This window comes from Halichoerus grypus, chromosome 3 (genome assembly GCF_964656455.1).
Source record: "Halichoerus grypus chromosome 3, mHalGry1.hap1.1, whole genome shotgun sequence".
In the NCBI taxonomy this organism is placed as follows: domain Eukaryota; kingdom Metazoa; phylum Chordata; class Mammalia; order Carnivora; family Phocidae; genus Halichoerus; species Halichoerus grypus.
The window spans coordinates 77,920,225-77,936,959 of record NC_135714.1 but is presented as its reverse complement, the minus strand read 5'-3'; the positions used below and the strand labels follow the sequence as shown (position 1 = coordinate 77,936,959).

The 16,735-nt window shown below is 40.0% G+C and overlaps 1 protein-coding gene across 2 annotated transcripts in view; it reads left to right on the top strand.

The window, feature by feature from the left end:
• Positions 1-522: 522 nt before the first annotated feature.
• UNC5C (unc-5 netrin receptor C) overlaps positions 523-16,735 on the top strand; it is a 351,172-nt gene continuing 334,959 nt past the window's right edge. For both annotated transcript variants that reach the window (XM_078068990.1, XM_078068989.1), the window contains exon 1: positions 523-3,396. In XM_078068990.1, coding sequence (XP_077925116.1) covers positions 3,273-3,396 — 124 coding nt within the window. In that variant the 5' untranslated portion in view covers positions 523-3,272. The remainder of the gene's footprint in view (positions 3,397-16,735) is intronic.

Genomic DNA, 16,735 nt, shown 5'->3' with positions numbered 1-16,735 from the left:
GTCAAAGAAGATCTCTCTAAGCAAGGATATTTGAGCCCAGATTTAAGTGAAGTCAGTTAATAATCCTATGCTCAGAAGCCTATGCAGCACTTCATTATCTATTTCATAAAGAAAAAAAAATACAGGCAGAATGTTGGTACACAAGGCAAGTTCCATCTGCAACCATGGATTGTAGGAAACTCTCCTGCTTAATAAAGCTGATCCATTTGCTGGTACTTTTCCTGTCCTTGTTCTTGTGCTCTCACCCTCCCCTCTGTTTTCCACCTCATTTCTACATGCCATTTCTCAAACCATTCTCCTGCCCTCTTTAGGCTGAATTTCAGTATTGAACTACTTTTTTCTTCTTGTCTCTTCCTCTTTCTTTCAAAGAACTAATTTCATGCAATATCTGTCCTTGAGCACTTCAATGTCCCAAACAAGATTATGTAACAATTTAATTCTATTTAACTAACTAGACTTTGAGGATTCTTTCCTACTGAGACTTTTTGACAATCAACCAATATTGATTGAGCACCGACTATATATTGGGCTCTGTCCTTAAGAGCTGCAGATGAAATGGTAAACAAGGCAAACTCTCTGCCTTAAAAAGAGTGAAATTCTAGCTAGAAAAGATAAGCAATGAAATTGTAAATGAATAAACAAAAAACTTTTAGATATTGCTACTAACACTATGATAGTGAGTATATGTGAGGATTTCTTAGTAATTAAGCTGCTGTCCTTCCTGGAAAAATTGTAAAGACAGATATGAAATATAATCATAAGTCCTTCTGGGGGTATAATCCTCAAAATAAATGATGGGTATGAGCTGCCTAGCTGCACTGTCCATCATAGTGGCCACTAGCTGTGTGCCTATTAAAATTAAATTAATTAATTACATTAAAATACCCAATTCATACTAGCCACATTGCAAGTGCTCAGTAGCCACATGTGTCTAGTGACTACCATTTGGGAAAGCATAAATGGACATGTTCCTCATTGCAGAAAGTTCTGTTGGACAGCACTAGTCTAGATAGCATGCAGCTGATGAAACTCATCCATGGCAAGAATAGCAGGTAACAATTTTGTGTCAGGCACTTCTCACATCTTTAACTCATTTCTCGCAGAGCCCTATAAGATAATTACTGGTACTAGACCTATCTTACAGATTAAGAAACTGAGGCATCTAACTTTATTTTTCAGTATCTGTCAGCTAGTCATAAGAAATGCTGAGAATTGAACCCAGTCTGGAGCCAGAAAGCTACCCTTTTACCAAAAGATTGTGATATCCTGTATGGGTAAGGGAAGGTGAAGAGGGTAAAGAAGAGATTTTAGCATGACAGGCAGTGCCTCCATAGGAAAAAGAAATGGTCAGATTTGTCAGTGTCTTTGCCAAGTCTGACCTTTTCAGATCTACCAGAATCATTAAAGACAGGTCTTATTGGCTAGAGGTTCAGATGGAGCTTGGCAGGCAGAATCATGGAATGCTAGCACTGAAAAGAACTTTAAAGCCATCTAATGAAATATTTCACAGATGAAGAAACTGAGACATGCAGTTTACCTGACCTGTCCGGGATAACAGAGATCACAAGCCTCCTGCCTGTGTGTGTGTTTACACATTGCCCCCTTGGCACCAAGAGCTTAAAATTTCCCTGATATATTATTTATTATTAGTTTAGAAATGTACTAATCTTAGGAAGTGGTTTTCCTCTTCCCAGAATGTTGGACTGTCAATGTGTATCGACCTTTTTAATCCATCCACTTTTCCTTTTGTCTAGCCTGTCATTTTATCCACCCATTCTTACATTCCTCCTTCGTCATTACAAGAGATCCATAACCTAGCTACCCAGACTAACTATCCTTTCCTTAAAAAATAAACTAAGTAAGTAAGTAATTAATTTAATTAAATAAAAAGGTAAAAAATTCATAGCAGTTTGAGTCCTTACTCACACCGTTAGGAATTTGGAAAACATGTCATAGGTTCCACCATCACTTTAAGTGAATGTCTACAAATTTTGTTATTTTGTTGTGCATTGTTTCTGGGAGTTCCCGTGCCAGGTCTCACCTCACCACCCTTTACATACTCAACATTGCCAGCCACCAGGATGCACGCAAATAAAGCTCTTTTGAAGAATGAGTTTTCCTTTAGCTTTTGGTTTCTGTTCCACTATGGAGAAGTCATGGGCACCCAGAACACTGAGCAGTCTGAGTGGCGCTGACAACCCCAAGATTGCAGCAGGGTTGGGACACACACTGCAAAAGCTTCTTGCCTTCTTCCCCACCACGCAGGACTTCAACTCGAGCCCGCACCCAGCTTAATCAATCGCAAGACCCCAAGTCAGTCGTAGAGCGAGTCCAGTCCTGGGGAGTCTGGCGCAGGCTTTGCTGGCGCCGTGGAGAAGCTGGCAGGCGGCGGGCTGAGCTCCAGTGGACTCAGCCAAGAGGCTCGGGGCGCGCCCGCTGCGCTCCTGGAGTCCGAGTCTGGCGCACCGCGGGAGGCAGGCGCGCTCCCACTCTCCGCAGCCGCCGCTGCCCTCAGGTTTCTCTCGCCCAGGCTTCCGCGGGTAAACCAACTGCCGGTCTCCACCTCCGGCGTTGGGCGCGCATCTCCCTCCAATCCTTGCTTACATAACGCGGGCGGGCGCGCTCCCGCCGCCGCTTACCCCCCAGCGGAGTTGGGCTGCGCCCTCCACGCCTCCACGGAGAGCGCCTCCGCGCACCCGTGCGCCCCAACGCTAGGAGGTGACCCTCCTTGGCCACCCAGCAGCGGCAGCCTGGACGTCTCTCCGCTGGCGTGAGCACACTGAGATTGGAGACCCGAGAGCCCCACTGTGCCCAGCTCCCTCCCTCCGCTCCCACCTCCTCCCACTTCTCGCTTCCTCTCCCTCCGCCGCCTGCCCCCACCCCCCTTGCCTGTGTGTGTTCGGCACAGAAGAGGGGACCCGGAGAGCAGTCCAGGCTCGGCGCGCGGCGGAGCTGCGGCTGTTCCTGCTGCTGGGGGGAGCGGCGAGGTGGCCGCCTTGCGCCTCCCCGGACTTCCCAAGTGGGGGCAGAGCAGCCGCTCACCGAGCCGCCAGTTAGAAGGCACAGGGAAAGAGGGACCGCCAAACTCCTCCTCAGCGTCTCCTCTCCACCCCTTTTTGGCTCCTGCCCTTGGAGAAAGTGGAGTGTGGCTCTTGGTTATCATTATTTCTTCGGACTGCTTCGTGGTGCACGGATTCAGCTGCTTCCCAGTGGGGTTTTCCGCAGTTGGCGCGTCTCTCTGTGTGGTTCTGGCCGGCACACCTCTGTCGACGATGAGGAAAGGTCTACGGGCGACAGCGGCCCGCTGCGGACTGGGACTGGGTTACGTGCTGCAAATGCTCGTGCTACCTGCCCTGGCCCTGCTCAGTGCCAGCGGTACCGGCTCGGCCGCTCAAGGTAAGAGACTCCGCCAAGCTCCGCGGCCACCTCCCTTCGCTTCTTCCTTCCCTCCTCCTTCCACTCCTCCTCCCCAGTTCTCTTGCCTTCCTTAATTTGCCTCGTTGCTTTCAACTGGAAGTCAATTCATGTTCCACTTTCCCAACTAGTCAAGAAGCTTTGGTTATTATTTTTAATCCATCTTCCGAGATGGGCACGGATGGACCAGGGACGCACACGGGGTGTGGACCTACATCTGTCTGTCTCTGGGCATGTGGGCGCCTTTTGCACTTTCTGCTCCACACTCACACGTTGTTGCATATTGGTCACACAGAGGTTTGCAGCGACTCTCGGTGCGGATGGCTGTGTGGCATGCCATAGGTACACCCTGATGCGCAGAGGCTCCCCGCGCTGAGCCACAACTGGGGTTGCGGGATCTTCAGGGCGTCTCTGAGCACGTTAGACGCCGAAGGGCGCTCAGCGAAGGAAATGTGTCCATTACCGCCGAGGACCCACCAGCTCCGGTGCCACTCTGCTGCTGCTTGGGGCGCTGTGGAGATGCACAGCGCACCCGGACCCGCCACCCAGCCAGCGGCAGGCCTCGGGGGGTGCACGCCTCCACACTCTTACCCTTTCCGAGTCTTCCTCCCAGTAAGCCACGGAGAAACTTAAAACCCCAGAGCTCTGGGAAAACGGACTGGTTGTTCAAAGAGGAAACTCCCCCGGGTAATGGGCCAGTTTATAACTCTGACAATTTAATTTAACGCGCCTGAGCTTTAAAATAAGTGACCGGGGCCGTGGGCAAAACGGGTTGGGAGAAGAGCGGTCAGGAGTTGAGGGTGGATAAGGAGGGAGGGGAAGCGCGGGGGCTGATTGTCTTCTTGTCCCCCGAGTTTGAAGTGGTAGCGGCAGCTTCCAGCCTTCCGAGCCCAGGAAGCTGAGTGGAAGGGAGAGGGCTAGGAAAGAACCAACGCTGCCCCCTCTGGGGTCTGTTTCGCGTCACCTGGGCCCCCAACCTTGTGGCCAAGCCAGCGCCCACTTCGGTCTTTTCGACCAGTTTTGTGGAAGTCGCTGGCTTAGGGGAGGCAGCTGTTTTTTCCTAGGGCGGGGGTGAAGGAAGCTTATGCAGCATTCGGAGGTAATTCAGGGATCCCATCATCTCGGTTACACTTCTTTCCAAATTTGGAGAGCAGAGGAGGTGCGGCGATAGCCTCGAACTCCAGGGGCGTTGTTCGGACACTCTGGAGGTTCCCAGCTGCATTCCCTCTGATTTGCGAAGGCTCTTGGGGGAGAGGGCGTTGGAGGTGGAGGGGAGCGCTGAGCGTTAGCGAGTGTGGTCCGAATGAGGAGGTAAGTGATTAGCAAGGCTTTGTGAATTAGTGATTGCTACTTCGGGAGTAAATTTTCCTGCTGCCTAGCTAAGTAGCCACGCTCATAAATCCTTCCTTCCCTTCTTACCAGATGCCTCCCATCCGCGAGGTTCTGCCCTGATTTTCTTATGCATACTTCCAGAGCTCATCTGCCTGTCCATTTTACAAAGGAATCGTATGAACGTGTTGTAGATTTCTTGAAATTGGTAAGAAGTTCTCTGGGTAGCAGCCAAGGGTGTTTAGAGAGGAGTGTTTGGAAGTTTAAGCGAACAACCTGATGAATAGTCGTGAAATCAATCGCGTGACTCCCTGTGGGATTCGCCTACTGTTATTGGGCGCACAAAGGACCCAGCCATGGGGTGGGGTTCAGGTGGGGGTCGGTCGGGGGAGGACTGGGCAGTGAGAGAACCCTTTGGGAAAAGGACAAGTTAAAGTCCCCAAAGATGTCAAACAGAAGCTATAGGATTCTTGCCTAGAGCTTACTACAGCAACATTAAAAGGACTGGGTCGGAAAAAAAAAAAATCAATAAAGATAATCCAACAGGAGATTGTAAGTGGATTAATATTGAAAGAAGGGAGAAGAGATTAAAAGAAAAAAAAACCGCTCAAGACAGACTGAGCGAGCCACTTGCACTTTTCTTACAGACCAGGCAATCCAAAGATTGGGGATTGAACCTGCTCCTCTGGTCTTAAATGGAAAAATAAAATGTATTCTGTAGGGTATATGCATTTCAGTGGTGTTCCTCTCCATTTAGTTTGTTTAGTTATTCCAGTTGCTGGTGAATCGACTGTTTGAATCTTACGGTCTCGAAAGACACTATACTCCCACTTTTATTTTTGTTAGCCTCCATGTTTCAGGACACCAGCTCTTCCTGTGTTGTCTGTTAGATATTAAAAATGTAGAAAACACCAAACTCAGCTACTATCACTATCACTCTAACCCATTTCCCAGCCTGCTTACTATTGAGCCACTAGTACACTTTCTTCTCAGAATCACACTTTTATATCAGGCTGGCGTTCAGACCTCCTTTTCCTTCTAATATCTTCTCTTTTCTCCTCCCTCTTTGGACTAGCACACTAGGGAAACTGAAGATACTGTTGCTTCCTCAGGTATGATTTCCATGTGTTGAACACTTAAAGATGGAAATGATCTATTCTTATGAATGGAACTACATATGCAATTAAGATGAGAAAGTTAATTTGAGGACTTGACAATGTGGATGAGATTTATTTATTCTGTTGTTAGAGAAGTACTAGAAAAATTAGCAGTTTTAAGAAAATATGTATGTCTTCAGAGGTAGCCTCCCCCCCAAAAACACACACACACACACACAAAACCAACAACGGATGTTTAAGATGAAAAAAGAAGCATAATAGGTATTATTTGTGAGTGTACTATATTTTCTAACTGTAGTTTAAATGAAGACAGCAGTCATTTTAGTTAGGTCCTTGGGAGATTCTCCAGGCTTTAGGCAACAACTTTCTCCTTTCTGGCTATGCCTTAATTGTTTCATTCAGGATTGCCTGAAATTCCTAGCTCCAGGGGGGAAAAAAATTGCGTTGTTTCTGACTTCTAAGAATGAAAGATTTTAGTAAGTAAAGAGAGAGAGAGAGAGAGAAACAGAGACAGAGAGTGTATTTGATCAGTGTGCCTCAGAGTTAGTGCCCTCCTGTTTTAGAAATGCATTTGTTTCTGGATTATCACAGCACTGATATTCTGCTTATCTAGCACCAACTAGTGTTATGAGTGTTAACATCACCGAAGTCAGAAGAGAAAATTAATGAAGACTCTAATCATATTGAGACTATTTGCTATTACCAGAAGTTAATTTATGATGTTTTTTAAACAAATACTTCTTCCTACAAAAGAGTAGAAACTACTTTCATGCATTTATGCATATTGCTGTGGTACAAATAGACAATTGGCACAAAAGATAACTGAATTTCATTACAATTATATCACGTATTTTCTCCATTTTAGGAGCAGAGTAAATTCATAAAATCACATTTGGAATTTGCAGTAAGGAAAAGTATCCTTGCTCAAGGAATGCTTAAAATGCCTCAGAGGACAAACTTTTCAAATCCTTGTAAAGAAGGAAGAACTATTAGATTGTTAACATTCACTGATTCCTTAGTCTTCTTACTGTGGATACTGGGGATTCAGCATTCAACAAGACAGGTTCTTTGACTATCTCCCATTTTAGTCTGCGAGCTGGATGTCCTGATCAGAATTCATCCTGATCTTTTTTAAGCAACCCCCCCCCAAAAAAAAAAACCATAAAGGAGGCATGAGCTCCACCAAGGCAAGCCCTCCTAGCTTATTTAGAATTATTGTTGAGACTTAAAAATAACTGTGCTCTAATGTATGCTCCCTTCTCCAATTGGTGCCAACAGCCAGAGTGTGCTCTAATAGGCCTGAACTGCATTTAGCACTTTTCTGATTTAGGTCATGGCTTTGCTGGAGCAGCAGAGGGAGTCACTCTCAGAAGGAACATTAAAATTACAGGCTGCAACCCCTCTATATATATACAGGGGAAAAGAGTGGGGGTGGGGATTTAGCCAGAGTCCTTGCCTTGTGACTTTAACCTACTTTTTTTTTTTTTTTTTTAGTTTGACTTTTGTATTTGTGGCAGTTAAAAACAAACCTGGTTACATTTCTCCACAAATTAGAAACCCGTTAGCTCCTTGGGATAGTGTATGATATTAGAAGTAAAATTCTAAACAAACAACTGTTGTGTACTTATTATGTCCCAGACTATGCTCTACTTGTCAGGGACACAATGTCGAAAGAGACAATTTCAGCCCTCAAGGAAGACAGACTTAGAAGCATATAATTATAATGCACTTTCTGAAAAATAACAGTCAGCATAGGTATAGTACTTTCTGGATTCAAGTATCAAAGATAGTGAACATAGGGCGCCTGGGTGGCTCAGTTGGTTAAGCGACTGCCTTCGGCTCAGGTCATGATCCTGGAGTCCCGGGATCGAGTCCCGCATCGGGCTCCCTGCTCGGCAGGGAGTCTGCTTCTCCCTCTGACCCTCCTCCCTCTCATGCTCTCTGTCTCTCATTCTCTCTCTCAAATAAATAAATAAAATCTTTAAAAAAAAAAAAAAAAGATAGTGAACATAGGTCAGGGTAAGGTTCTACTGGGAGTAGTGGTGGGGTTTCCAAAATTTCTACACAGAAGAACTTAAGGATGGCAATGTGGTTTGAAGTGGGATGTTCTAATGCCATGTTTGCATTGGAACTGTCTAACTTATGTTAAATCTTAGTTAAATTTAATGTATATTTGGTTTGGCTTTGAGGAGGCACAAGCTAAGTGTTGTTAGTTGTATGTGCCCATTCTGCCGATTGGCTTAGTGTTTATCAGTGTCCCCTAATCCTGCTTCTACCACCTCCTAATTGTGTTGCTATGGGTGAGTTATTTAGCTTCATTTGTGCCTCAGTTTCCACCAATGTAAAGTGAAGATAGTATATACTACCAGTCCTATTATGATTAAATGAGTTAATACATGTAAATTGTTTAGGGCCATGCCTGGCCCACAGAAAGTAAACATTATTCTTTGGCTTCTAACTCCGTAAACCACTGGCAAAGAAATCTAGAAGGTAAAGAAACTAAAGGTCAATAATTTTGAACTCAGACTAGGGATTACCGCAGACTCTGCTTCGCCAAAAGCAACAAATGAAGCTGTCTGAGGAGATGTCCCAAAATAGATCACTGCAAACTCCTGGACAGTGATGTGCATGGTTCCTTGAACAGTCAGTCAGGGGGAAGCTCTCTCCCTTCATAACCCCATTTCTTCCTTTCTGCTTTCTCTGGGAAAATTAACCTAATGCCAGTTCTAAAAATTCCATTTTGAGTCACTGCCTGTTTAGTCCTGGCTGCAAGCTCTACCCTTGACTTTCTATCTTTACAATGAATATTGAAAGATAACTTTTCATAGATCATAAACACTTCTGTGGGAAAAAAAAAACCAAACATGCCAGGCTTTCAGATAAGGGTTTAAGAAAAATCAACCCTTTATGCAAATGTCAATAGTTTTCCTTTAAAAAAATGGCAAAAGTGTATGGTCTAAAGAACATAATTGAATGCATGTTAAAACAACACAAAGAATATATTATATGTTTAAAAAAAGAAGAAGACAGTAGGAAGGGAAAAATGAAGGGGGGGAATCGGAGGTGGAGACGAACCATGAGAGACTATGGACTCTGAGAAACAAACTGATGGTTCTAGAGGGGAGGGGGGTGGGGGGATGGGTTAGCCTGGTGATGGGTATTAAAGAGGGCACGTACTGAAGGGAGCACTGGGTGTTATATGCAAACAATGAATCATGGAACACTACATCAAAAACTAATGCTGTAATGTATGGTGATTAACATAACATAATAAAATAAAATTAAAAAAAAATAAAATGTAAAACAACACAAAGAAACATAGAAAAATATGTTGACTCGAAGGCAAAGCAAATCCACCAGGACTTTTCATTGCTCGAATTAAATTTGCAATAGAAAGTTTCAGTGTCATAATTTAGAACAACATGGATAATCTAGATAACATATTTTGAAACTTTCACATTTAATTAATTCTTGTTGTTTAATGGTTATTTCTATTCATGTTTAGTGGGAATGTTATTTTCTGGCTAACTTTTATGATAACACTAGGGATTTGTGGGGAATTTTATGTTACTTAGAGTTAAGACAGGTCTTTTTCTTACAGTATTTTCATTTTGCTTTTAATTTTTGATTGCTTATTCTACACTTATAGATCCCCAGATTTCTCACTTGCTTTCTTTGTTATCCTAACTTCTTAAAGTTAAGTATGGACTCTTCTTTGATTTCATATTTTATTTGGATTTGGTATTGCTTATGTATTTGTGGAGGAGGGCTACATGAAACTGAGACCTTGGGTATTGTCTCAGTATTGCTTAGTTCAGGGATATTTCAACTAGAACAGAGACTCACAGAAACTCAGTGCTGTTTTTTATGTGACTTTTTTAAAGTGGGGCAAGTTTGCCTTGAGCAATATTAAAATACTGTCTCCTTTTTTCTAGATCTTAAAAATAAATCCAATAACTGAATAATTTATAGTTTTCTCTTATTTTAAATATTTGTCATCTCCACATTTATGGAGATTTTAATAAAAACATCTTATGGTAATAATTTTATGAGCTAACAAGACCAGAGATAGTAAACTTTTTTATTCTTTCTACCTGATTAGAGCTCTCAGAAGAATTTTTGCCTTTTCATCAAAGCCTAATACATATATTATGTTGACAATATTTTGATTCTTCATAAAAAAAAACTTAGAAAATACTGTTCTATAATTTCAGGTTTTTAAGAAGAGTTTGGGTTGAAGTTGTAATGTGGTTTCTCATCTTGAGCATTCTTGCCCCCACAAAAGTTGCTACTTTGGGATTATATAATAAGGTTTTGAAATACACAAAGAATGTCTCCAGATTTTAGAGGTACCTAAAACATATCCAGCCTTCTACGTGGAATTTATACTGTTAGAGTTATGGTAACATTTATTAAATTGAAGTTATAATTTGGAAAGTGAGCTATAGCTTTGAAAGTGCCAAATATGCAGATATTTGTCCTTAATGTCATTATACTTTTTATTAGCAGTGAGCAAAAGTGCTTTGTGTGGCAAAAGTGAAGTCTAATATCTGAAAACTCCAATGTTTGGGGAATACCCTCTTTTAATTAAATAACAAACCATATCTCCATGCAGCATGGTAGGGGAATGTGAGAGTGAGGGGAACTAGGTGAGACTTATATTGGTGTGCCTGTTAGAGTACTCATTCTAAATATGAAGGCTCAAAATAATCATGTTAACTGATGATACTGACTAATCAAATTTAATTCCAGAGTAACCAGTCTTATTTATTTTAAAATGTTGTGAAGATAGAAGTTTATCTTCATTAATCATTGTCATTTGGGTCCTGTGGCTAGTTTCATTTCACAGCAATTATGAAAGCCATAAAAATGGCTCATGTAGATAAACATGTATTATCTTCTCTTCTAACTAAGGAGGTTAAACAACAGAAACTCCCTCAGCACATTTAACAGGTTTATTGATGAATGCTAACATTTCTGAATTTTAGTCAGTGTCTTTTTTTTTTTTTAAGATTTTATTTATTTATTTGACAGAGAGAGACAGCGAGAGAGGGAACACAAGCAGGGGGAACAGGAGAGGGAGAAGCAGGCCTCCTGCCCAGCAGGGAGCCCGATGCGATGCGGGGCTCGATCCCAGGACCCTGGAATCACGACCTGGGCTGAAGGCAAACGCTTAATGACTGAGCCACCCAGGTGCCCCTTTAGTCAGTGTCTTAATTGATTATTTAATCATGAACTGCCTGAACTCAACTATATTTTTTTTGTCTTTTCTGTTTTTTTTTTTTTTTTTTTTTTTCCTGTTCGGAAGAAAAACCTTATATATGAGCATTCCTTTCCAATAAAAAACAGATTAGTGCTGGCATATCAATGCCTATATCAAAATACCTGTATTAAAATACATCTGCAGCCCACTTATAAGGGCAAATATGTCCATGAATGGAAATGCAGGTGTTTCTAAAAATTCAAGAAAATTAGTGTGTATAAAATACAAAAGAGTAGCATAGAAGTAAAGTATGCCATTTGCATAGAAATGTAATCACTTTAAATTAATTCATAATGTATATTCTCCTAGACCATGGAAGTTTAGTGCAAGGTGATAGGGTGTGTGGTGTGGTAATATCCACTTACAACTATAAGCATAATGAATTACATTCGTGTATAAAAGTACAGAGAGCAATTTTGGACAAATCTAATCTCTGAATTTGCAAGTTTGTTCCTTGTAATCAAATTGCATATTTTAAATCATTCTCCTATCTTTCTGGAATTTCCGGAACTTAAAAAAAAAATGTCCTTTCTACAACCAGATCAAAGAGTACTCTCGCTAACAAGTGGTATTCCCTAACTTTTGCAGGAACTAAAAACCATCGTCAGTGACAAAAGCACTGCTGTTTTATTCTATGTGATTTCCAGAGTCCTGTACTATATCTGACGCAAACCAAGCAAATAACCAAATTACTACCACAACAAAAACTTTATGATTGGGAAGATAGAGTAAATAATGGTCATTTCACTTTAAGCATTATGTCTGTGTGAAATATGTTGACACTTTAATTTAGCTTTTGATAAGGGGAAAATGATATATTTTATCTTCCCCTGAATGAAGAGTTTGCCAGATATACACATCGTAGCCACCCAGTGGAAGTGCTCAAGTTTAGCAAGCAGCAATCTTGAAGTCATCCTAAATAAAACAGTAATTATGACTGTCGTTTCCTTTAGCAACTTTACTTCTTCCTTCTGGGTCTCCGTAAGATAATGAAAGAATATAAGCTTTAAAATGTATTAGGGATCAAATTCAAGGATTGAAAGAGCCTAAGACATTTCCCTCCCAGGCTACCACAGCCATCAACAACAGAGCATGCAGCTTGGTGGAAAACAGAAGCCCATTTCAGTAACTGCTCTCAGAAGCTGAGGAAAAACAGGCATGTTCAAATGATTTATTATTTTTGCTATCCAGAATAGAGACCTCAGATCAACATTTCATCATAATATTATTCAACAAGCCCTCTGACTTGCAACTTTTATCTAAAGAAGAGTGTTGATCTGCACTGATTTCAGTTAACACAGCAGAAGAACTTGGAAAGTACTTAAAAGGTGTATACTTGAAAAAAATTATGTTTGGATTTTATTTGGACTTGTTTGAGCAGGATGTGCTTGAGAAATCTAGACTTAATTAGTGGGATACTGATATACGGTGTCTGACAGTCTCTTTCACTAGTAATAGAATATATAATTAATCCTCCAGTGGTCATTATAAAATGCACTCTCATTTCCTGAACTACTCTGTTAAATATTGTCATTAATAAGAATACGAACATCGTAGTTTAAATCTCATGTACATAAGAAATCCAATAGCATTTTTAGAATTATGTAGGAGTTCTTTGTTTTTTTTAATTTAAATTCAATTAATTAACATAAAATGTATTATTAGTTTCAGAGGTAGAGGTTAGTGATTCATCAGTCTTATATAACACCCAGTGCTCATTACATCACGTGCCCTCCTTAACGTCCATCACCCAGTTTATGTATGAGTTCTTAAGGACAGTTCTTCAACAGAAAAATTGCTTAAGTGGAATTTTATCTTTATGAAAGTATCACCAATGTCTTTATATATTGATCTTTATATATTGGTCTTCATATATTGATCAAAATACTTATTTTTGTCTCGTTTTACATGCACATGCATATATTTATGTAGAATTAGAAGGACCACAGTGAAGAGAGTTATAGTTTACTTACTGTAACATAATGAAAAATTAAAAGGATGACTAGGAAAAGTTTTAACAATAGATATGTTTGTTTTCCCAGTGGGGTAGTGGTAATCAGTTTATTGGATTTATTAGAAATGATGATAACATGAAAGGTACATGTCATTTTTTATTGAATTCAATAACTATAGAATTATTTCCTACGGGGTATTTCCAGGCAGAGTCTTAATGAAATGAAGAGTTACAAGGAATAGACAAATACAGTTCAGTAGTTCCCTTGGCACAAATTTGTGTGTGTGTGTGTGTGTGTGTAACTATTTTTGTTTTAGGAGAGTTTTTTTCGAACAGCTTTGGCAATATCTTTAGAAAGCAAAGAGAACCTATCAAAAAATGAAAATAAAACTTACTTATAGAATAAATTCATAAAGGTAGTCATCGAATGGGGAAGCGAGTTTCACCACTGCTTTCTAACTGAAAAATTATATTCTACTTTTCTGCAAAAGTTCCTCACTCCCCGCCAGGTGCTAAGTCATTTGCATAGTGTCCAGTAGAGACACCTCTGTCTCATTGTCGCAGTGGCTTATCTATAGAAACGAGTTTTCTTTTTCTTTTTTTCCTCCTATCTTCCAAGTGACAGAAACTAAGGGATACCCACTTTCACTGCCTTATTTCAACATGTGGAGAAATTCCCGTTGTTTCCTACCCAGTGGACTATAATTTGTTGTCCAAGGGAGAACAATAACTTCCATGCGTGAACGGGTAAAATCTTCATCCACATGCGTGCGTCCCTCTCCAGGTACCCTCCGGGAGAGAGATTTCACTGATAAGCACCCTGCCTGAGGTGACCTCTCTTGTGGGCTGATCGACAGAGAGGTCAGTTGTGTGGTTCTTCCTTGAATTCTGTGATGATTTGTTTCAGCTTCTTAATCAAGTGCGGAGTTATGTTTCCAGACTGCAGAATTTTAGTTTTCTTGGACTCCCTTAGATGCTGTGCAGGTGGCTTTATTTCCAGGTATCTCTATCACATCCATTGAAAACTTTATTTAAATGAACAAAAATATAAAGTTAACTGAGGGGGGGAAAGGTTGTTACTAATGAAAAAATACACAGAATTTCACTCCAGATAGAGGAGTAATATACTTCCTTACTTATATTCAGTATTGTATTAAATGCAGATTAATATGTAAATACTTATATGATACATCAACACATGAATACATATTAATTATTGCCATACATTTTCACATCACTTGGCGTTTCTGAACTAGAATTTTAAAAGGTGCAAATAAATGCTAGGGTTCAGAATATTGTCTTGTATGTTCTCTTATCATACGTGCCATACATTCTTGGATGATATGGGGTTCTCATAACAAAATATGTAGGACTCTGCTAAGAATGGCAAAATAAATAATAATGCCTCACAAAGTTTTGTGATTACAAGCCTACATGCTAATGAGGGTGGTTGCCTGTTTAATGCTGAATTGCAAGGTTAAAAAGAGGGTCTTAAAGATAACAGCAGATTCCAGAGTCCTTGAGTTTGTTTTGCATTCAGTGACAGTCACTAAATTAGGGAAAGGAATGTTCAAACAACACACTTGAGGAAAAGTGATTTTTATAGAAAGGAGCCATTTCTGCTAATAGCCAGTAACTGCACATAACCCCTCTGACATTAAAAGTCCATTAGCTAAGCCCAGTTTAAATAGCAGCTGATGCAGTGTCAGCTAAATGTACATTGGAATTTTTTCATATAATGCAGTAAGAGCAGTTCTATAATTTTTTTCTAAAACTACATACATTAAGTAAAACAAATGTCATCTGATAGTAGTGGCAGGGCTGCTAATAAACAGGCAAAGATTTGTGATGAAACAAAAGTAACAGTCTATATAACAAGAAGATAATAAATGGTAGTGATGGTTTTAAAAGGAAGTCTGAGAAAAATCATAGAAGCTTAAGCTGACATCCAGAAAGAGTTGTTTCCTTAGAAGCACATAATAACGTGCCCTGCTTTGAGACACTCATTTTAAGTGATGTGATTTTTTTCTGTTTTTTACTATTAGCCACAATGTTTAGGTTTTCGGTGCATTTTCAAACAACAGGAAGGCCCCTCCTTAGGCACCGAGACGTGTGGGAGAGTAGGGGGGACACAAGGTGGTTGAGGAAAGAGACCAGGGAAAAAGTGAAAACAGAGGTACATGTGTTACTATTTTAAGGTTTACTAATATTCGAGTTACACACTAAAGATGAAATTAGTGTTAATATTTTAAGGTAATGACTATGATACTATTTTTAAAAGCAATATGATCTTTCCTGTAATGAAATCAAAAGTTAAATTGTCCATTTTATACCCTCCTGTCCCATTTTTTTCCATCTTTTGGATATTTTCTAATCTCCATTTAATCATCTGAAAGATAAGATGTTTTACTGCAAATTATATTAGAATCCAAGAATCTTTAATAAGTCGTCTTAAAGAACTCTCAAAGACAGCATTCTGTAACTATAAAGCCATTGTGGAAACAAAGTGTGAGGGTTGCTTAGTAATCTAGTGTGTTGAGTTGAGAACAGGGCCGTAATTATCAGTGGATGCCGTGCTTACACAACTATAAAGTATTACAAGGACCTCCATGACGACCCCCCATTATCAGACCATTAGTGAAACACTGCTCAGGCAACAGTGGGGAGCCCTGCTAAAGCTTATAACCTCAGTCACTTGGGCATAAGCTTTGCGTATATTTTCACATGGTCATTTGGACTCTCATAACACTTTTAGTACTCAGCATTATTTATCAATTTATTTCTAAATTTGAGAATTTATTCATAAACTTAAGTCTACCCTGAGACATTTATTTATAAATTTTAGTCAAATCTGAGACATCACATCATTTGTTTATTTTCTTATTTATTTTTAAAAGTCAGTTTTTCTTAAATGATAAAAAAAAAAAAAACACCTCACATAAACCTGCATTGCTTGACAATGAAAAGAAACAAAAGACAAAAAAGGAAAAGAAGGACTATTATTTAATCCTAATGGGGTGGCAGAGATCTCCTTTTCATTCAGATTTTCATGCAAGCATTACTTAATAAAGTCAAGAAGTATTTTTTTTGGTGTTTTTAACTGTTTTAACTCGGTTCCGGCCATTGTAAAGGCTTGTTTTGAATGAATTGGAAGCTTACATGGGCAGAGTTTCTGCAATTAAATTCCTAACCAATATCCCATTTACTACCGTATTGCATGAGGGACTTGATAACTAATTTCATCTTTAGTGTGTAACTCGAATATTAATAATAGATGGAAATATGCCTCAGTTCAACCAATGGCTTTGGCTTTTAATTCTAAACCCACTTTATTTTTTTCAGACTACAACATCTGCTAAAAGTGATAATTTTGTGTATGTTTTTCTTTTTCCATCATAAAACTTAATTCTATCGCAAGATGATAAAGAATATCGTGATATTTGGCCACACGAAATTTTGTAAACATTTAGGAACCAGTATTATGAAATCAAATTATGTTGGAAATAAGATGATTCTGGACTGATTGAAATAGGACAATTATTATATTAGAATTTGGAATAGATTTAGAAAAAATTACCCTGCAACCCTGCAATGTTAATACACTGTTGCTTTCTTGGGTACCTGTACAAATGTATCTTTTTTTTGGTATGAAGAATT